At 56.3% G+C, this 20391-nt stretch overlaps 8 protein-coding genes across 8 annotated transcripts; 4 read left to right on the top strand and 4 right to left on the bottom strand.

Annotated features, from left to right (window-relative positions):
* Positions 1-886: 886 nt before the first annotated feature.
* On the top strand, positions 887-2617 carry IUM83_07405 (Sestrin-like protein; the record flags this gene model as incomplete). Its single annotated transcript, XM_067931696.1, has 3 exons — positions 887-1246; positions 1298-1507; positions 1562-2617. 3 exons carry the CDS (start codon positions 887-889, stop codon positions 2615-2617), a joined length of 1626 nt encoding a protein of 541 aa, XP_067798940.1.
* Positions 2618-5580: 2963 nt separating this feature from the next.
* IUM83_07404 (uncharacterized protein) lies at positions 5581-6965 on the bottom strand (the record flags this gene model as incomplete). The annotated part of the gene is made up of 2 exons (XM_067931695.1): positions 5581-5587; positions 5665-6965. The coding sequence occupies 2 exons, from the start codon at positions 6963-6965 to the stop codon at positions 5581-5583; spliced, it is 1308 nt and encodes a 435-aa protein (XP_067798941.1).
* Positions 6966-7695: 730 nt separating this feature from the next.
* Positions 7696-8913, bottom strand: IUM83_07403 (Drug/Metabolite transporter (DMT) Superfamily; the record flags this gene model as incomplete). The annotated part of the gene is made up of 1 exon (XM_067931694.1): positions 7696-8913. One exon carries the CDS (start codon positions 8911-8913, stop codon positions 7696-7698), a length of 1218 nt encoding a protein of 405 aa, XP_067798934.1.
* Positions 8669-8983, top strand: IUM83_07402 (uncharacterized protein; the record flags this gene model as incomplete). Its single annotated transcript, XM_067931693.1, has 1 exon — positions 8669-8983. One exon carries the CDS (start codon positions 8669-8671, stop codon positions 8981-8983), a length of 315 nt encoding a protein of 104 aa, XP_067798935.1.
* A 1565-nt stretch (positions 8984-10548) lies between these two features.
* IUM83_07401 (Atypical/RIO protein kinase) lies at positions 10549-12024 on the bottom strand (the record flags this gene model as incomplete). Its single annotated transcript, XM_067931692.1, has 1 exon — positions 10549-12024. One exon carries the CDS (start codon positions 12022-12024, stop codon positions 10549-10551), a length of 1476 nt encoding a protein of 491 aa, XP_067798936.1.
* Positions 12025-12993: 969 nt separating this feature from the next.
* On the top strand, positions 12994-13585 carry IUM83_07400 (uncharacterized protein; the record flags this gene model as incomplete). The annotated part of the gene is made up of 2 exons (XM_067931691.1): positions 12994-13238; positions 13333-13585. The coding sequence occupies 2 exons, from the start codon at positions 12994-12996 to the stop codon at positions 13583-13585; spliced, it is 498 nt and encodes a 165-aa protein (XP_067798937.1).
* A 15-nt stretch (positions 13586-13600) lies between these two features.
* Positions 13601-14323, top strand: IUM83_07399 (uncharacterized protein; the record flags this gene model as incomplete). Its single annotated transcript, XM_067931690.1, has 2 exons — positions 13601-13666; positions 13754-14323. 2 exons carry the CDS (start codon positions 13601-13603, stop codon positions 14321-14323), a joined length of 636 nt encoding a protein of 211 aa, XP_067799163.1.
* A 252-nt stretch (positions 14324-14575) lies between these two features.
* On the bottom strand, positions 14576-15630 carry IUM83_07398 (uncharacterized protein; the record flags this gene model as incomplete). The annotated part of the gene is made up of 2 exons (XM_067931689.1): positions 14576-15336; positions 15420-15630. 2 exons carry the CDS (start codon positions 15628-15630, stop codon positions 14576-14578), a joined length of 972 nt encoding a protein of 323 aa, XP_067799074.1.
* Between the last annotated feature and the right edge of the window lie 4761 nt (positions 15631-20391).

Raw genomic sequence — 20391 nt, 5'->3', positions numbered from 1 at the left:
TGTTTCGCTGTTTATTGGTGAGGCCTCATTTGGCAACGAAATCACTTGCGCTCAGTATGGGGCCGGTTTTTCGCTGCTGGCGTTGAACTTGCGGCCCTGAACAGTGTTCGGCGAACACGGCGAGCGGCGGCGCCCACTTTTCTTTGCCGCCGGACGCCGGTGGCGCCCACCATCGCGGCCGAGACGACAGCTTTTGCATGACCCGAAGATGCTGGTGCTGCCCAGCCCAGCCCACCGCTGCAAGCAGACCCCGCGGCGGTAGCTTCTTGAGGTTGCCTTCCCGCAGCCCGACCAGCAACGTGTCGCGCCGCGTCACTTTCGTACTTAGTGCGGAGAATCAGGGAGAGGCGCAGGCCCATAGTGGGGCCCAAGTCGGACCTGCCCGATCCCTAGCGCGATCTTTCCCGGGCCGGGATTGGCCGCGCAGCCCCACCAAGCGAAATTTTCCGTGGCTGGCAACGGCCAGCAAACATTTGTGATAGCTTGAACGCCTGGCCGGGCTAAATTAGCTAAATTAAGCGTGAGCCGGCTCGCTGGATATAGCGGCGCTGGTGCCGGCGACGACGACGATGGTGCCATGGCTCTCTGTGGGCGCCACTTCGCAGCGTGCGCCAGAGAGGCTCGCGCTCCGTCCGAACTGCACGCGGCAGACAGGGCTCGCCGCCGGGCCGACGACGGCCGGCCGCTCTCTGCCTGCGGCGGCGTCGCAACGCGCGCTGATTGGCCATCCGCTCTGATATGGCGCGCCCATTGGCGCAAATCGGGGCTTATTCCCTCCGGCGATCCGCCGTGTGCAAAAGTGTGTCCATTCCCCAAGTTGAGCCTCGAGCGCACAGCCGCCAAGAGTACGCCCGGCACCATACAAACTTCAAGTCAGTCGTGGCTCATGGAGGAGCCGCTGAGCTTCGCCGAGGCCGCGCGGCGCGTGGGCGTCAAGCGCGACGTGTTCTTCCGCCGCGTGCTCGTGTCGGACGCCGACGTGCAGCAGCAGATGCTGGCGCGCATCACGGACGAGCTGCGCGAGCTGCTGGCGCGCGAGGACCCGACGCTCGTCACGGACTTCCACCCGACGGCGCTGCGCCTGATGCTGGACGCGCCCTTCGCCGCCATCCGCGAGGCGCTCGCGCAGGTCGTGGACGTCGTGGAGGAAAAGTTCCCCGAGGCCCGCGAGCTGCGAGCGCGCCAGACGCGCGTGTCGTACTTCTTCGTCAACGGCGACGCGCCCGAGGACGCCGCGGCCGAGAGCGTCCCGCGCGTGGACGCCGAGCAGGACGACGCGCTGCGCACGCTCTTCCAGGAAACTTTCCTGCGCACGGGCCGCGTGACGCATCTGATGCAGATCCTGGCCTGGCACCCGAGCTACCTGGAGCTCTTCGACCGCAGCCTGGCCTCCACCATGACGCGCGACGGCACGCTGCCCCTCCAGTGGCGCAGCTACATCGCCGTCATGGGCGCCAGCGAACTCCGCTGCCACTACCTGGCCGACCTGCAGCAGTACAACTTCGTGGTGAACGGCGGCGACGGTGAGTGGATCAAGGGCCTCGACTACGTGCCGCCCAAGCTCTTCCGCCTGCACGAGCTCAGCTCGCTGCTCGCGCACCGCCCCTGGCTGCTCACGGCCGACCACGTTGCCGAGCTGCTGCGCTCAGACCAGGACGACTCGTGGTCCGTCTCGGAGCTCGTGCACGCCATCATCGTGCTGTGCCAGGCCCACTCCATGGCCAGCATCGCGCTGGGCGTCGGCTGCGCCGAGGAGGTGGACCTTGCCGTGTTCGGCCAGTTCGGATACGCGCTGGACGCCGAGTCCGCGGCCGCCGACGTGGACAACCAAGAGGGCGCCGATGCCAGCAGCTGCAGCAGCGTGGACCTGTCGACCATCGACCGCGACGACGAAATGCTGCTGAAGCAGCTCAAGAAGAACAGCGGACTGGACAGCGACACTGCCGACGAAGAGGAGGAGGACAACAACGAGCAGAACGAGCTGGGAGAGGGGGAGGACGACGAGGATGTGGAGTACGGCGCTGACGACGGCTTCGAGGTGGTCGTTGATGAAGCTGATTACGGGATTAACGCCACGACGGCCAGCCGGCGGAAAGACACGCTGTGGCGGTTCTGCGGTGGGAGCGTTATCCGCTATGCCGACTTTGACGTCCGGTCCGAGGAGTACGAGGTGCTGCACACGGAGGACTTCAGCTGGGACGAGCACTGCTTCTCGCTCGTGAAGCGGTATTTCCCCGGCGAGGCGGGCCAGATCCTGGAAGACTTGTTCAACCTGACCAACAAGCTCACGTACGATTACTTTGGTGCTAAGAAGGAGGAGTGCGTGGACACCAGTCCCTACCGCGACGCCGTGTGGTACTACGTGCACCGCATCTTTGGTATTTGCCACGATGACTACGACTACCGACAGGTTAACACGTATCTGAACCGGCCGACGAAAATTTTCCTGAAGAAGGTTGCGTGCACGCCCTGGAAGGTGCGTCAGGAAGACTTCGAGCACTTTGACCGTACGCTCAGCCCGTCCGAGAAGTGTCATGTCATTCTGCTTGTTGCCGAGGCGCGCAAGCAGGCCGGACTAATGTACGGCCTGCGCGCCGTTATGAACCACATGCGCTGAAGAGAGCCCGAAGACGGCTCTGTATTCCTGTGACCTACTCTCTACTCAAGCAGTCCGTTCAAGTCCAGTCCTGCGTGGTTCGTTTTAGTGGAGTCAGCATTTTGGGGTCTTGTGTCCCGCTGCTCCGTGTCCGATACCTGCGCACCGTGTCGTGCTCCAACCAAACCCGAACCTACCCGATCAGCTCTTCCTTCGATCCAGCAGACGCGAACGAGTAAGGATCAAGCGTTCGCCTCCTTTTTGGTCAGCAAGACAATGAATCAGAATTCATCCAGGAAATGCTTCAGAAGCAAGACCGTAGCAAGGCGATAGAAGCACCAGCTACAAACCTAATGAATGTAAGTTATACTCGTAATCTGTTGCTCTATTATCCTAGCAAGTTTTGGCATCAATTATCGATTTTGCAGCGGTTGCCAGGTGTGCGCCATCTTGACATGGTACCGTAGCACGCCATCAGATCCTTTCTGTGCCCGAGGTCTTGCTTTTGGCTCCGTGACGTACTTGCTCGTAGTTGCGCTGGTCAGTTCTTTATCCTGGTTAGAGGCCTTCGAACCCTGCCAGAGGTACTCGACCAGCTCCATGCGATTGACCGTGTGGGAGGGGGCTGACGTGATGAAGAGCTCTTTACACTTCATTTTCGGGACCACGACTAATGGTTTGATTCTCGCAACACTCTCCTGACTAATGCGTTGACTGTTTGCTGGCAGGTCGCAGTGCACCGAATTGCTACCTCGCCGAGGACGGGACAAACTAGACTTCACGTCTGCAAGAGTTACCATGGCGTATTTTTTGGATCGCGAGTCCATCCTGTCACCTCGAGCACTAGTGCACTCGGTGGTGCCGTCCGCGCTGAGCTGGAACTGCTCGAGTTCTTTCAGCACGGAATCTGAGCATGGGAGGAGACAAGTAAGCCGCAGGTATAAGCAACCTCGGCATCGCACAAAAACTTACGCAATGATGAAGTGTCCTGGTCGACTGTTTTGAAGGCAGACGAAGGCGCCATCCGCTTGGTTTCCACTCCTGAAGTTGTTTGAGCTAGGATGAAATTTCGCACGGCACGACCAGCTTCAGAAGGCCTAGCGTTCACCTTTCGTGACCGTGGGCGTTCGTGAGAGAAGGACAAGTCGCGTTTCGTCAGAGATAATCGCTCCTGCAGGACAGATACACGCGGCTTGAGGACGCTTCGCCACGTATGCCCTGCAGGTCTTTGCAATAGTTCCTTCGCCTCTGCCTCGCGCTGCTGCCGGCGTGCTGCCATGTCGACTGGAAAGGTCCAAGGATGATTAAGCGGAGCTCGTCTGGTGGCGAAGTGGTCGAGTACGCCGTAAGGCTCTCCATCCACTCCCCAAAGCTTGATTTGTCCACTCACCGACGATGTTACAACTGCAACCGGATTCGTAGCCACCTGCAGAGAGAGCACCGCTCCGCTGTGTGCTTGCCACTGTCGATTAGCTCTCACGATGTTGATCGTCGTTTGTACACCGGGCTCAGTGTTTGTGTTGTCAAGAAGGCAAGCACTGCTCGTACTCTTCGTCAATGCGTGGTGGTACAGCGCAGCGATCGAGTCGAAACTGATGGCCATTTCCTCGTGCTGGAATGCGGCAGAATTGGTGCCAGAAGCCCCAAAACGGCCTCGACCATTACCTGACGACGGCCTTGACATGGGTCGACCGGACTGAAGTGAAGTGGGGGCCAAGATGTATTGGCAGGACCGACGAACGTGCCATTGAGTCACAAACCCAGCTTCGTCACTTGCGTACACGTGCACGCCACATTCCTGTTCCAATCGAAGGCAATCCTTGATGGCTGGTCTACAGGAGAAAAGCTGTAAGCGCTTCAGACCTGACATTTCAGTCGAGCTGTCCACTTTTCCAGTCTCCGAGGAATTATCATTATTTTCCGTGTTGTTGGCATGGGCAGTTTCCGGGACACAGGTTGTTATGATATGGGTAATAGCTGCATTGTGTTTACTTGCTTTCACGTCCATGGTCGGCGGTGAGGATGCCAATTCCATTAGACATCTGTACGATGTCGTTCCTGGGACTGGGGACCACAAATACGCTCGTCCAGACGAAGTGCCACCTACGATGTCTGCCGTTGACCCGAAAAACGACATACTCGTGATCTCTCCGCAAGACTGCGGAGCAATACACGTGCCTTGCGAGTGGCTCATGTCAAAATCCCACACCTGGATAAAGCTATCCCCACGAGGATTCGCTACAAGCACAGCGATAAGGTTTAGTGCTTCGTTGCCTGTGCTTTTCATGATCACGTACTTGGCAGCACTGGATCTACAGTTGTTGCCATGATGCTCAGCTGAAGACAAAGTTTGCTGCGTAATACGCTCGGATAAAGGTTGATCGTTTTCTTCGGCTGCAGACGTTGGCGCCAACTCAATTTCAGGAAGCAAGCGCAGTGCTGCAAAGAGTACCGACAGGATGGGTCCCCCTCCAAATGGAACGTAATAGCCCTGTGGGTTGTTCTCGTCATATATGTGCAGAACAGAGTCCGCTGACACCGAAATGACACGCTTTCCATACAATACGTACGAGACGCTCACGACACATTCTGTATGCGGGTCCAGCTCTTTCATCACGTTGCCATTGACGGCATTCACCACCTTGATGCTTCCTGCATCGTCGCCGACAATAATTTTACGCTCACGATCATCGACACAGACTGCAGTAATTGCTCGAGCATGAGCTACTCGCGATACAGTTTGTGTACAATTAAGTTGTGAGTTCGCTACTGTTGGGCCCTCGGTAGATGACACTATTCCAGCATACTCGTACGTTTTCCAGAGGGTGCCAGTGTCTCCCTTCCAAAGCAGCAGCTTTGTGCTCGTAGCCCCGACAACCACGTTCAGCACGCTGCAATAATACGCGAAGAAGACTTCCTCGCGCGGCTTAACCTCGCAATGATCGTAGAATCTCACTTTGGTCCCTGCTGTGATCAACACGGGATCACTGGCTGCTGTTTCAGGCACCACAAACATGCTCCAGAGGTTCTGGGGAAGTTGCCAATTTGAAGCGGGAGGGGGGGCATACTGAAAAGACTGGAGGCATTCCCACGGGTCTGATGTTGGCGTTCGCATCACGCTCGAGTAAACGTTGAAAGTCTCGGTTCGGTCGACACTGATCAGTTGGTGATTGGAATCAACAAAGGCCAGCAGCTCAACGGGGGCTTCGTGCTGCCTGAGAGTCGTGTCGTGCAACAGCATTCCGGCCGAACTTGTTTTCTTCCACGTCGAAATATGCAAAGAGGTCTCGTCAGCGTACGAGTGGAAACCAACACTAGCTAGACTCTCCACCTCGTTCGAATACACCAAGACTTTGACTCCACTTCCGTGAGCGTCGAACGATCCTACTTCCTCGCCAGTCTCAGAATCCACGACAGTCAAGATACCATCTTCACGGCCAACAGCAAGGTAGGTGCGATTGATGGACCGGAAGGCTACAATTGCTGTGACTCCCTTGAGTCGCTCCTGCACTACCGTGACTTCTTTCGTGGCAATTGTACCCGGTGGAGGCGCTCGAATCTTGCCGGACAAATCCCAGAGCTCAAGCTGACTGACTTTGGTGTGGGGTTGGTCTGTGCCAGCATTTGGGCGATAGCTGTCTCGCTTGGAGTCAGTCTCTATACCAGGAAATATCACTGCGGACGTGGCCATGACCTTGAGCGAAGGCACCCAGCACAAGTGCTCGTGGGCAGCGAGAGATTCGAGTCGATGTGTCATCACTGGGTTATACAGGTCTGTCACGCTCCAAATGCTCAGATAACCCCGTACGAGCACTGAGGACGTCACGAGAGACTTGCGCGTGGGCACATGCACCACGTCAATTATGGCGTGCTCTTGAAAAGCTGTGTGCAGACGCATGGTGGAGAGGTGTCGAGGGCCGTCATTGCGATCAAACTGCAGACCGTAAATGTACACGACGTCCGAGTTCGCCTCAAAGTATGCCACTGCATTTTGGTCTGTCAAGAACCGCATTTGTTGTACGCGCGACGTGATGTGGCGCAACGGGGTCTTCGGGTCTGGTGGGAGCATGGTCAGCGGGACATAGTGCTTGTTGGAGCGGCCTCGACCCTCGAAGTAGAAGTCGGCTTTGGCCTGTCCGGCGTCCATCATGTAGCCCGTGAACTCGTCCCAGTCCAGCACCGCGTCTCCGTTCACGTCAATGGTGTGGAAGAGCTCGATCACGCTGACAACGAAGTCCAGCTCGGAGTGAATACGGTCGCGCAGACTCTTCTTCATCAGCCTCACGAACGCTTCCAGCTCCAGGCTGCCTGTGAACTGCCCACGCAGTCTCCGCACGTCTTCTGTCGTCATATTCATCATGACGTCCATCGCGAACCGTGCGCTGTGCGCTGATCGCGATGCTATTGGGGCAGACGGACTTTTCGCAAAATGGAGAGCTATTGCGAAACGTTTCGTTACACGAAGAGCCGAGCTACGAGCAGCACAGGAAGTCTCCAGACTGTGGAGTCACCCCTGCGCTAGGTCCTATGGGCAACATTGCCAAGGGTATCTGCTCAAACTTAAGCGAAACTTCTGTGATCATCCGTGCCAGCACATAATAGGCAGCTCTCAAATTTCCTGTACTGGCCCGCTGAGAGGTTGACGCTTGCTACACAAGTGCTGCCAACATGGGTAGAGCTGTGCTGGTCATTCTTCCTGCTGAGGCTCGCCGCGCACCGCCCATCATTAGTGGTGGGCCACCAATACCGGTATGTACCAAAGTGGGAAGTAAATTGAAGCACCGTACCGTCCATCATTTTGTTTTTGTAACAAAGGACTCCAAACGCGGAAAAAATACATAATAGCTGGCGAAAAAAACAGAAAGTCACAACTCGGCGTGTTGATTGAATTGATTCGCCCCTGACGTAGCGCAGTCCACCGACTCGTGGCTGACCCTAGCAGCGGATGGAGACGGCGCTGCGGATGATGGACTCCTTCCGAAGGAATCTCGTGGAACCTGAATCTGGCGAAGACTACTAACGTTAGTATCTCGGCACGCAGAAATGAGAGGGAGGCTCTCGGCTTGCTAGATCACGGTTATTTCATATGAGGCTATCACTTAGTTAGCATCCGTTGACATTCGGTAGTGAGTGGCGGGGGACTTGGGCGAGAGCGCCTCGGCCGCGTCGGAAGACTCCTGTTCAGTCTCAGCCCCGGCACTCAGTTGCTCCTTGCGCGTGGTGATGGCCAGGACGACGAAGCCGCCAAGCACCAGCACGGAGGAGAGGAACGTGACCCAACCGGGCTTGATGTCGTTGACGATCCAGTCCGAGAAGATGGCCATGGGCACCGTCAGCGACAAGCCGATCGTCGCTGTTGTTGTCGAGGTATACATGATGGACACGGCCCAGAGATAGTCGGCCAGCACGTTGTTGAGTAGACCCTGGACAAAGAGCAGACCCACGATCTCCCACGTGAGCCCCTGGAGAGACTCGACGCCGGTGTAGTTGAAGATGATGCAGAAGATGGCGAGCACGACGAGACTAAAGAGCCCCACGAAGCCGAAGAAGAGCGACACACTCATGCCCGCGTCGTCCGGCAAGTATTTGCGAATAGCAGTTGTATACACACCGTAAAAAATTGCACCGAGTAATGCACAGACGTCACCCCAGAATCCCTCGGAGATGCCACCGCTGGAGTCTTTCGCGAGCGTCGTGCAGTTGCCAGCCATGCAGAGCACCACACCCAACGCCTTGAGCCACGTGAAGCGCTCCTTTAGAATCCACACGGCCAGGATCAACGTGAACACGGAAGACGTGGCGCTGAGAATCGTGCTGCTCGTGATACTGGTGAGGTTGAGGCTTTCGTTGTACGTGAAGTTGGCGATGAACCACAGCGGGGACACGATGGCCGCCGCGATCATGGTGCGGCGGAGCGTGGCCTTGTCGTGCGGGGTCTGCGTCACGCCGGGGGTCGCCTCGGTCTTGACCTGCGGGAGATCGGACGAGCTCTGGCCCGACAGGCCGCGGCCCAAATGCGGTAGCCACACCTTGGTCACGTAGTAGATGGGGAGGTTCACGGAGAAGAGCGCCATGCCGAAGGACGTGAGGAAGAACGGCGCCTCGAAGGACAGGTCGTTGAAAATGTACTGGATGAGCACGCTGCTGAAGTTCCAGATGATGGCCACGCACACCAGGAAGACGCAGCCCACAACCCATTGCCACACGGAGCCGCGCTTGGCTGCGGACGTGGGGTCGCTGTCCACAGTCTCGGTGGCGACGACGGGCGTCGGCGGGTTGGACACGGACGCGTGCGAGATGGACAGACGCTGGCTCATGGTACGGGGGCGTGTCCAGCGGCCGGAGCTTTCGGGAATGCGTGGTCTCCAGTCTCTCGATTTCGGCTGACGTCGGCATCGCAGGCCCGCGGGCCAAACGTTGGTTGGCCGCGTGCACGGAGATGCGCGAAGGTACAGGCGGTGCCTGCGGATTTGATAGTCGGGCTCCTATGGAGATGGGCCGACGATTCGTTTGCATACGGAAGCCGAGCGTGAGACGCATCCAGTCTCGCAGGTCGGGTATCTTGTGGTTTGTATGAACTTGCAGAATCTTTGGATCGGATTCCACGACATATTAACATATGGTATTGCTTTTGGCAGTTTGAGGCGGTACAAATTGTACTGCAAACACTGGAGCAGAGACCGACCCGAGGCGATTGGCCCAACGGCGGCTCGCCGTTGACGTGACAAGGTGCTCCGCCGCAGCACGGATCGCCCACGTCAAGCAGCGCCATTCTCCTGCAGTTCATGGCATGAACTTCATGCACGCAGCTCAAGGGTTCCATGTTTGGTCTGCTGCCAGCTCGGGGATAGTGACGGACTGCGCGGATTGGCAAGCCGTTGCCGTGGGCCGCATTGCATGTTTGCCTGGCTTCGGATCGAATCAGAGTAATCGGCGGGGACTACGTAGGCTCGCCCGGATACGGGAGTTGCTCGCTCTTCTCTTCGCGTTCGAAGTTCAGCTTAGTGCTCCATCTCAAGAAGCACGTACCGTGCATTTGTTTCTCGTCTGCGACTTGGTCAAGACTTGTAGCCGCAGGTATTAATACACGCACCGCCAATGGTCTGCAAACCTGCTCCAGTGAGTTACCATGGTACAGTATATGTATGTTGATCGAACCTTCACATTGGATCCGACACCGCCAACTCATCATTCCTCTTCGCAGCGTAGCAGGGCTTTTGGTCAAGAGCATAACCGCTGGCTCAACAGTGTTGAGCTGACAGAGCACATGACTCGACGGTTGCCTACGTACATGTACTGTACGTAGCTGGTTTCGCTGGTCGACCGATAACGCCAGCCATATGAGTCACGTGACGTGACGCGAATCCACATCGGCAGACATTCTGAGGTCAATAGCCATCCACGCTAAATGTTGAGTCGACCAGGGAGACCGTTACGCCATGCAAACAAGGGTACGGCGCACAAGGTGATCAGCACGAGTTGAAGACAATTTTTAAAGGTGGTCCAAAAGCACCTCAACAGGTGGAGGCTTGTCATGAGGCTCGCTACAAGTATAATATAACGATACACCGCCCTCGCAACACCATATCCCGTCAATAAACTCGAGTAGCTCGCTGGATGCCACGTCGGTAGAACGTTTTTTCATCTCCAGACGCGCTGGCGGCTCCAAAATGCTGCTGCACAGCTCGGAAGAGCCGACCTTCCAATTATGTAAGTGATACTGTACAATTCGAGCTTACTATCGCTATCTAGCATTGATTACACGTTGCACAACAGCGCAAGTAGATGGCAATGTCACTGCTAAAAGTAAAATGGCGTGCACAACAACTTGTCATATCTGCTTCATTAGCCACTTGTTTTGGGTTTGCAAAAGCAGAAAAACGTTTTTGTTTAGAGTTCATTCCTGTTGTTAAGAAGCAGAAACGAGGGTGTTTTCGTAGAAAAATGCAAGCTCAAAGGGAGTCGTGCTCGGCCTTCGATAGATCTTGGGGCTGGTCACCCTTTTCAGCTGGTACTTCTGCTTTCTGAGCCTCGGGAATTGTCCGAGCCTCGCCTGCCTGAGACGAGCCTTGAACTTCGACCTCCTCCTGTGCGTTCTCCTCGTGAACGACCTCGACCTCGTCTCCATCCTCTCCTTCGGTCTCTGGCACGTCCGTTAGTTCTTCGAGGAGTGCTGCAAGCACCGGGAAATCAGCAACCACATCCTTGGGTGTCTCGCTGACCACGTATTCATATGCCGTCTCATCGGAGATCAAACCAACCTCCTCAGCTGTAGCTTCGAGCAGATCGCCTCGCTGGAAGAACCGGTTGATTGTGTGCAGATCCCGTCGCAAGAACTTCTCCGTGTCAGGGTGTGATCGATCAACAGCCTGGCCAAAGTCGATAAGCCAGATACGCTTCTCGCGGTGCGAGTAAAGGATGTTGTACTCGCTCAGATCGCCATGAACCAAGTGCGCTCGCTGGTACAGAGCTCGGGTAGCCTGCAGAACATCAGCGTACGCGCGGGCCTGCTGCTTTGGCGACCAGTCTGCCTGTACATCCTTCAGCGTCGGCTCGGGCCATCCATCGGCGCCCACGAACTGCATTACCAGCACGTGTTCCTTGCAGACAATCGGAGCGGGCGCACGGATGTTGCACTTGGCAGCACGGCACAGGTTGCGGTACTCCTTGTCCGTCCAGGCCTTGATCTGCCGACGAAGGTCCTTCTTCTGGAAGTGGAGATCGAAGCGGCGGTCCCCCGTCACGTACTCGTGGCGGTTGCCGAACTCGTTGAGCGTCGTGCGGAAGATCTTGACCGCCAGTTGCACAGGGCGCATCGTGACCTCATCCGTGCCTACTGCGAAGTACACATGGGCCTCCTTGCCACTCTGCACGCAGCCGTGCACCTCATCCAGCTCGCCCCTGTTGATCATCTTCTGCAGGATCAGCGTGGTGCGCTCGTCCATGACTCCGTCGGCGGTGGCATGGGTCTCAGCCTCCACTCTGCCGGCTCCGAAACCCTTCTTCTCGTTCTTCTGCTGGCGCCGCTGGCTCTCCCTGAGCGACGTGAAGCCCTTGCCGCTGCCAGCTCCGTGCGCGGCGTCCTCCATGGACAAGGAGCCGGTCACGCGGGCGCGTGCCAGAGCTGCGGCGCCCGCCCCGGCGCCAGGCGCGCGCGTGAGCACCGAGGGAGCGACTTGGCCCTCGCCGGAGGCCTCGGCCACGACGTCGAAGCTGTCGGCGTTCAGCAGCTGCTTGTTGCGGTCCTGCTCGCGGCGCTCCTTGCTGCGCTGCAGGTTCGTGAAGACGCTGCTCTGGTACTCGGGGTTGATCTCGCGCTGCAGCGCGCTCACCTCCTGCTCGTAGAGGCTGAGCGCCAGCGCCTCGTCCATCAGGTCCTGCATGCTGGGCTGCGGCTTAGCCGGCTCGGAAGAGGAGGAGGTGGGCATGCCCCACGGACAGGTGCTCGCCATGGTGTTGTTCGGGCGGTTGAGCTGCTACGAGGCACGTGTGCGCCACCAGGCAAATTCAGGAATGGCTTGGGCGTTAGCGGAGACTTTGCAGACCATCACTAACGACAAGGGCGACAGTCATTCGAGTACGGTCTGCCGCGTCACACGTTCCACGCACGCGCTTTCTGGTATGGACCAGTTTTCTGATCTGGCGGTGGACGTTTTGGAGGTGGACGCTAGAGGAGGTTGCACTTTTCGAAATGGTAGCGCCAGCACGGCAACTTTCGCGCTGCAAGACCCCGAGATGAGGCCAGGAGAGGTTGAAGCTGGCGTTGAAGCTGGCGGAGTAGCAGACCAGCAGCCACAATGAAGCGCTCTGCGTTGCAGTGCACTGTAGCTGCTCCGTTCATTACATAACAGATTTGATACACCCTTTTTCGAATGATCGAAGGACAGCGGTAACAACCAAGCACCATGTTAAAGTCGCCGATCCTGTCGCCTGCGTCCAGCACGCGTTCGCTGCCGCCACGCCAAGCAGGCGTAACCTCAAGCTCCAGCCGAAGCCGTCGCTGGGTGCCCGTTTCGGCGCTGTCTGCGTGTACATGAGCTTCATGATGTCAATCATTGGAGCGGGAATGCTGTCCGTGCCGTACACGCTGGTGCTTGTGCCAATGGACGCCTACCAAAAATAGGGAAATCACTCAACATAGATGCAGCAGATATGACAGGACATATCACCAAGTATGTCAACATAGCCCAAATTCTGTCCACCACAAATATCTTAATGACCAATCTCTGGTCGATTCAAACGGTCTCATATTAGAAAGATATCGATTCAGTTTGCACTACATAGGACATTTCGAACGGGACACTTGTACAGCCAAATCTATCCAGTTCTGCTTGAAGTTTGGCTTGAAGGTCGCCATTTCCCTTCGAGATCCCTCCTGCGAGCTTCCTGCGAGCGCGATGTTCGAGGACGACGACAGCATGCTCCTGCTCCTGTGTGAGGCGTTTAGGACGCACAACGAGCGCGTGTGCGACGCTCGACGCGACGTCCACCAGCTGATGCTGGAGGAGGAATGGCGCATCGCCATGCGCGCGCGCCACTACCTGACTACTAGGTGCCTCGATGCACCGTACGAGTCCGCATGGATGACTCTCTACAAGCATGGCTCCGACCTGAATTTTCTGAATGCAACGAGTCTAACCAGGTAAGCTGCAACTAACATCTATGACTCTATTCCTACGCTAACACCTCCTCCATGTACATGTATATAGGGGTGCATTTCATCAGTTGCTGGGTAGGTTCGCTAGCTTCTACGACCTCCCGCCCCCGTCGTCACGAGGCCGTCCCCCAAAGCTGCGCTACCTACACCAAGTGCTGGGGCTCGTACTAAGTTTCTACGTGGGCTCTATGGAACAGAGCTCGCTGTGCATCACGTTCGGGGTGCCGCCAAGCACTCTATCACGAACGCTGCGCAAGGCCGAAGAAGCGCTGTCGCTAGCGCTGACTGGTTACGCACCTGCACGCATCTCCTGGCCCTCGCCCTCACGTTAGGTGGAGCTTGCACGCATGGTCAACAAACGCGAACCTTTGCTGACCCACACGTTCGGATTTATCGACGGTAAAAACTTACGCGTGCGTGTACTGTACATGTGAATGGTATTAGCTGCTTTTAGTCTATATCTACTAACTTTAGACGGATGTGACGTGGGTAATGTACAGGTCCAGCAGCCCTCTAACGCCGACCTTCAAAACGCCATGTACAATGGCTGGCTGCACTCGGTCTTCGTGACCGGCACGATTTGTTTTGCGACCGACGGCTGCATCATTTGGTCGAAGCACAACTGTCCGGGGTCGTGGAACGACTCGGACACGTCCTTGGAGTTCCGCAACAAGCTGACGGACCCGCAGTTGTGCCCCAATGAGCTCATGAATGTAGTGTCTGACTCTGCATTTCCTTGTTCTACGGCCATGACGGGGAGGATCCTGACCCCCTTGAAGGACGGAGACATCGAACGAATTGAGCCTTGTCTTCGCAGTGCCGCACGCACACTGCATAATGCGATCACCTCCATTCGGCAGGCTGCCGAGTGGGGAATGGGCAGTGTCCAGAAAGTTTACAGCCGCCTGAATCTGCCGCTGCCCTACGACCCGATCCTACGAGGCATGCGCCTCAACAACCTATTTAGGATGGCGAACTACAGAGTTCGCACGGTCGGCATCTCCGAGATCAAGACCACGTTCGCGGGCGTGATGGATTTGCCGAAGCAGGGCGGGTTTGAAGCTGTATGATTGCGTTGGTGTAAAGATGGTTGAATTCAAAGTTTCGTAGTTGATTTACTTAGTTTTCGTACAGCAGCGCTACCGCTGGATGCATCGGCACAGCTACTAACCAATACAGAACAGGGTTCGCACTCGAAGCTATGTAAATGGACTGTGATCGTCATTACTAAGGGCTGTTTGAGATGTTACGCTACTAAATGCACTTCCTCCCTCTTTGTATCTTCCGCGCTGTTATCTTCACCACACTAGAGCATTCACAGCTCATTCTTTCTTTGTTAGAGCTCCCAGGATGAGCAAGAGTTCTTGAGTGCGTGCACCAGCGTCTTCCTTGTCACGACGGGCGCGCTCCTCCGCCTCCTGCGTCTCCTGACGGCGCCGCTCCTCCGCCTTGTCTGCTAGATAGCGTGCCTCGCGTGCCGTTTGTTCGTCACGACGACGCTGATCTTCGTCAGCGCGGCGAAGTTCCGCCTTGCGCTCGTTTTCCTCGCGCATCACGAGCAGCATTTCGAACATGGTGCCCACCATGTTGCTGGAGCTGCTCTCCAGGTCAGACAAGCGCTTCTTGAGCTCTGCGGTCGCCCTCATAGCCTTCACGCGCTTTGTTTTAGCATAGCTAGCCTCAGCCAGTTCTTCGTCTTCGTCCGCAGCACGCTTGCGTCCCACGGTATCGCGGAACTCAGCCAAGTTGATGCCTCCAAGCCTGTTGGAGGAAGTCGCGTAGCGCTTCTCCGTCGGTGGTTTCTTGTCTTGCGGACGTCCAGCCGAGGCTGGTCGGGGGCAACTCATTGCACTAGCAGCGTTGGCGGTTGCTGTGAACGCAGCAGAGACCGCCGGTCCCGCCGCACTCGGGCCTTGACCCGTCTTCTTTGTTGTAGAAGATCGCAACTTTCTCTGCGTCAACTGCGCAGCCAGCGGAGACGGTCGCGGCGTAGCGAAAGCCTCCAACCCCTCGCACACACCGGACGTGTGCAGCAAGTCCGAGAAGACGCCGCTGGCCATGTTGGTGTTGTCCCGACCGATGTCTGCGTCTCGCCAGAATGCACGGAGTCGCTGGTGGAGACTCTCTCGCTCGTGTCCGCATCGCCGCCCACGCGCGGGTTGTCACCGAGCCCCTCGTCGCCCTCGAAGTCGAAGCACAAATCGGCTTGATACTCCTCCTCCTCGCCCTCCTCCTCGACTTCATTGTCGACGTCGGCGCCGTCGTCCATGTCGACCACACTGGCCTTGGCGTCGATGGACTGCTTTAGCAGCTTCGCTTGCTTCACGTGCGGCGGCATGTCGGCCACACCGGTGGGTTTGCGTGCTCCGAAGAGCATCTTGAACTTTCGGCGGAGGCTCTCATGGTCTCGCTCTGCGACGCCACGCCCTCGGTTGGAGTTGTAAGCGATTGCCAGTCGCTCCCATTCGTCCTTACCGAGGGGCAGGTAGTGCTCGACGAGCGTCAGGAGGCGGCGCACTCCAGACAGCTAGTAGTTAGTACTTCCGGTCAGCTTCGCCATCTGAACAAAAAGCATGAACACGTAAGTTGCAGTGATCGGTGACGGTAGCACTAGCCAGCAAAACAGCGTACCAGGGATGATGAAGGAGGAGAGCCGTCTTGGTGGTACGGAGGAGGTGACTTGTGACGGCTTGGTAAAAGCAAGAATGAAGGTTAGTAGAGCTTGGCATCCGCTCGGTCGGGCGAGGTCTGAACGAGGCCGGCACAACTCAGCTAGCTTGAAGTTTTCGCCTCGGAACTGATAGTCGTGAGGTCTAACCTGCAGGCCGAGTTCGCGCGCAAACCGAGTGCGCTTGCAGTAGATTCGAATAGAATATGCAGAGGCTTGTTCATTTTGGCGCCAACGTAGCGGCAATCTCCGCTGACACGTCAACATAGCTGGCAAAGCTCTAACACTCGAGGCAACTTCAACGCAGTTAGCTTCAACAGCAGGATCAAATTAACGTGAATACAGCATACAAATTCCATGCTTACCAATGCAGCAAAGCTCCCATTATCTTCCTCATGACTGCAACCTGTCCTCCACGTGCGCCTCACGCCTACGGGTCTTGTTGATCTTGGATGTCGCGATGGCGGCAATTGGGGTAACCGCAGCGACACACGAACCAAAGGTCGGGCCCGTAGTCGACGGTGATCTCGTCGCCCTCGTACACGGCGTGCGTCGTGGCAATCACGACAGTCGTCCGGCGTCCATTCGCCACTTCCAGAAACTGAGCCACCGGTGCGCACGAGTGGTTGACGAAGCGCATCAAGCCACCCATCTGCCGAGCGTTGATGGCAACGCGGACTGGGTGGCTGGGCCTCTCGGGGCGTTGTGTCATGATCAGGCAGTAGCCCTCGTTGCGCGGCCGAGTCGCGTGAGAGACGCTCACGTGTTCGATCTCGCCCAAGTACTCACCCAGTACCTCACCCGCATCAATGAACTCCTGCGCCACCACGGCCAATTCGCGGGTCGCCGCGTTCCTCGCCAACGCGACCTTCGACGACTCGACCAGGCCGTTGCCACAGTTGCCGCCGTACGGGCAGCAATTAATATTGCAGTATAGCTGCATCAGCGAGTTGCGGCAGCGCCCAACTCGGCACGGGTCCACACAGTCGCACCAACCAAAATGAGGAACCGCAGGAAAGATTATCCCTGTTGGGTTAAACTGCTCGCGAAGGTGCGTCACCGCAAATTGCCACCGCGCAGGAACGAAGCGACCTTGCTGCTGGCGGTGAAGAGCATGAGGTTGGGCAGCACGTAGCCTGACACGAACACGCGACCCACGGGTTGCATGCATGACAGCCTGGGGGGACACCGTCGGCAACGTGGCCTCTTGATGCTGGCCAGAACGACGTTGATATGGAGCGACGACCGCTCGACGCTCCCTCCGCGAACTCTGGCGCTCGCGATGCGGCCGCCGAGATGGTGGAGACGGAGTTCGTGAACGTCGAGCAGCCGCTGCTTCAGGCAGGACCGGCGACGGAGATCGTGGGCGTGAAGCAGGCGGGTCTTCGAGCAGGACGGGAGACGACGTAGTCGGACTGCGTGGGTTCCAAGTGGTCGGCGGGGTTTCAGGCGGGAGAGGATCCGTCGTGGTCAGCATGGGCACTGCCGCACCAGCCTTCGAAGGCTTCGTCGGCGGAGGGTTCGACGTCTCCCTCGGCACGCGAAGACCGTGCTGTGGCGACATCCACGGCGGCGTCGTGGTCCCCGTGGAGTTGGCGGGCGAAGAAGACTTGGCGCTCTTAGCCGGCGCTTGAACGCAGCCTCGTTTCAAGTTGGGCGACACGTTCTCGTCGCCGCTCGACGTGTCCACGATACAGCGCGAGCTCCAGTGCACGGCGGAGTGGACGAGATGAGCCATGGTTGCTGTGCACGTTAGAGAAGTTAGAATAGACTCGACTTGCTCGCTAGTCAAGGTATTACGTACGCCTTCTTTGTTGCTGCACGCAGCGCTTCCAAGCACTTGCCACTTGGCCGCGATTTTTCGAAAGTGAGAGGTTGAAGCTGGTGCGCACGAAATGAGTTATGTCCATGATATATGGCAGCGACATCTGCAGAGTGATGGTCTGCATATTCTATACAAATTTCAACAATAACTTTTAAGATGGCTACACGAAATAAACATAGGGGTAGGGCTGTTTATTGAGACGATTTTTACGTCTCACGAGGTTTATGTCTCGTTATGTCCTGTCATATCTGCTGCATCTATGTTGGGTGATTTCCCTATTTTTGGTAGGCGTCCAATGTGGCAGGCGACTGCTGGCATGGCGTTTGTGGGCTTGGCGATGTCGAGCACGGCCAACGCGCTTCTCCACGCTCACGTTCACGCAGCAGCGAGGGCGGAGTTCGAGGCTCACACACTGGGAGCTGGGAGCAAGTTTGTGGGGTTTCAGGCTTTGGCTCGTCGTGCTGGAGGACCTACGCGGTGTCGAGCATCATGGCGACTGGAGTCTACGGCGGGTGGGTGGGCAATATCCAAATCATCCGTGACTTGACGCCTTTCGTGATCAAGTTGGTGTACGAGCGGGTGAACGACTTGTCGGGGAGCGAGCAGGAGCACGTGAAGCAGATCGTCATGTGGGCGCTGCTGGCCGCGGTGCTATTGCCTTTATGCATGCTGCACGAGCTTTTCAGCCCTATTACAACGAGACGATTTTATGCAGACAGAAAATGGGTCCTGCACCATAAAAAGGGTCCTGCACAATCATGGAATCTGTCCTGCAAAATCCCAGAATCCTACAGCAAACATGAACTTTTAATGTAAAACACTACTGTTTAGCTAAAATAAACCTATCCGCACGGGCAAAGTTTCAGACCGGCGCAGATAAAACTGTACAAAACCCACCAGAAGGTAGTCATTTAAGGGCGGACACTCGCGCGTTGGCTGTCGTCTCACCTCGGCCAGGCGCGGTGTCTGGACTAGATAGAATCTACTTCGCAGTGCAACTACTCCGGTCCACGCGCCGACCATTGCAGGCCTCCGCTTCGCTGCGGTTGCAAACGGTCTCTCTGAGGCCTCTCAGTGCTGTCACAACCAGGTGCTCTGGTTGATGATGGATTCATCTTAGTTTATGTATGTTAGTAATTCTACAGGAGAATCGTTTAATCTGTCCTGCAAATGTCCTGCGTTTACAGGCCATTATGTCTGATTTAGGACGGATTTTCTCTCTGCATTCATTTCTCCCCCTACAGCCAACAAACTACGTGAGCTTCGTACTCTCAATCTACCTCGTGGGTGCTGTCGTTTACCGGTCCTTTGAGGATGCAATCCTACCATTGGCGCCCAAACGCTATCGGCAGAATGAAACAGTTCGCTTGTGAACGGAAGCGTGTCTGAAGACAAAGAGCTCAAGGTCAGCAATAATTTTGGGCGTGTCGACATCGAGGCGACTGGCATTTCGACGGATGAAGTCACAGACAGTGCATACCATGACGGGAACAGTTTTACTCGGCTGGCACAGTCAATCTCGATCTACAACTTCGCTTTATGATGACACTCAACTGTTGCCGCTGTTCGTGCAACTTCTCAAAGCTAACGGGGGGGGGGGGGGGGGGGCAACATGTCCAAAGGTGGCGTGATGAGGAGTTTCACCACGTTCGTGACGGCGCCGCCACTTCTAACGACGCTCTCGCAGATGATGAAGTGCATTTTCACAGCTGCATTAGTCTGTGCCATTCTCTACGGGGCAATTGGCTGCGCAGCGTTTGATCTTTACGGGGATGTCATCGACGGCAATATCTTGTTAAATTTGCAAAGCGACCCAGTCATGAAAATTCCTCTCGTCGCTACATACCATTTGGTATTTGACCGTGCTGTTCACGTTCCCGTTGTTCTTTCTCCCGCTGCACTCACTTATCGAAGAGATGATGGGGCGGATATTCGTAGTAAAGCATTCACATGACATCGAGTGCGATCAAAACTCAGATGGGGACAAGCAAAACGATGGTCAGAGAGGAGTTACCGGTTCTATCAGGCTGGCCATTGTCTTGGCGCTTCTCTGCAGTCAGCAACTTATTGCGCTCAACGTCTCCGGTATCGAGGGCGTGTTTTCTCTTATGGGAGCTACGAGCTGCCTCGTGATCTGTTACGTGTTTCCCGTGATCGCTTTCACGACGGTGTACCCGTGGCGTCGAGCTAGACACAGTTTTCTCTGAATTTTATTACTGTGGGCAATCGTGGCTATCGTGAGCATCCAAGGTGCCACGTGCGTTTGATTCCTATCGTAGATCAAGTGAAATAAGCAACATTTGTTTGTGCTCACAAAGTGCTTGTTACTTCTTCCCAAAAGGGCTCAAATATTTTTTCTGCACCGAAAGAAGAAAAGGTTATGATAAATTGAAGCTGGGATTTTACTATGACGATAGCAAACTATTCACTGCGGCGCCCCGTATTCCCAGAAAATGAATTCGTCTTCGACTTCTAGCTCACTCATGTTGTGGTCTTTCATCCATTTGTTAGTTGCCCAATCTGCGCGGTTGACCGATAAACTGACGCCTTCAAGCTCCTCTCCAAAGTTTTGCAACAGCCACTTAACCATTCCGACGAAGCGAACCTCCGTGTCTTCCCAGTCATCGCGCAGCAAGCAGATGCCC

Source organism: Phytophthora cinnamomi (genome assembly GCF_018691715.1).
Source record: "Phytophthora cinnamomi strain GKB4 chromosome Unknown Contig6, whole genome shotgun sequence".
NCBI classification, from domain to species: domain Eukaryota; phylum Oomycota; class Peronosporomycetes; order Peronosporales; family Peronosporaceae; genus Phytophthora; species Phytophthora cinnamomi.
The sequence above is the reverse complement of the archived record's forward strand: the minus strand, read 5'-3'. Positions and strand labels throughout refer to the sequence as shown.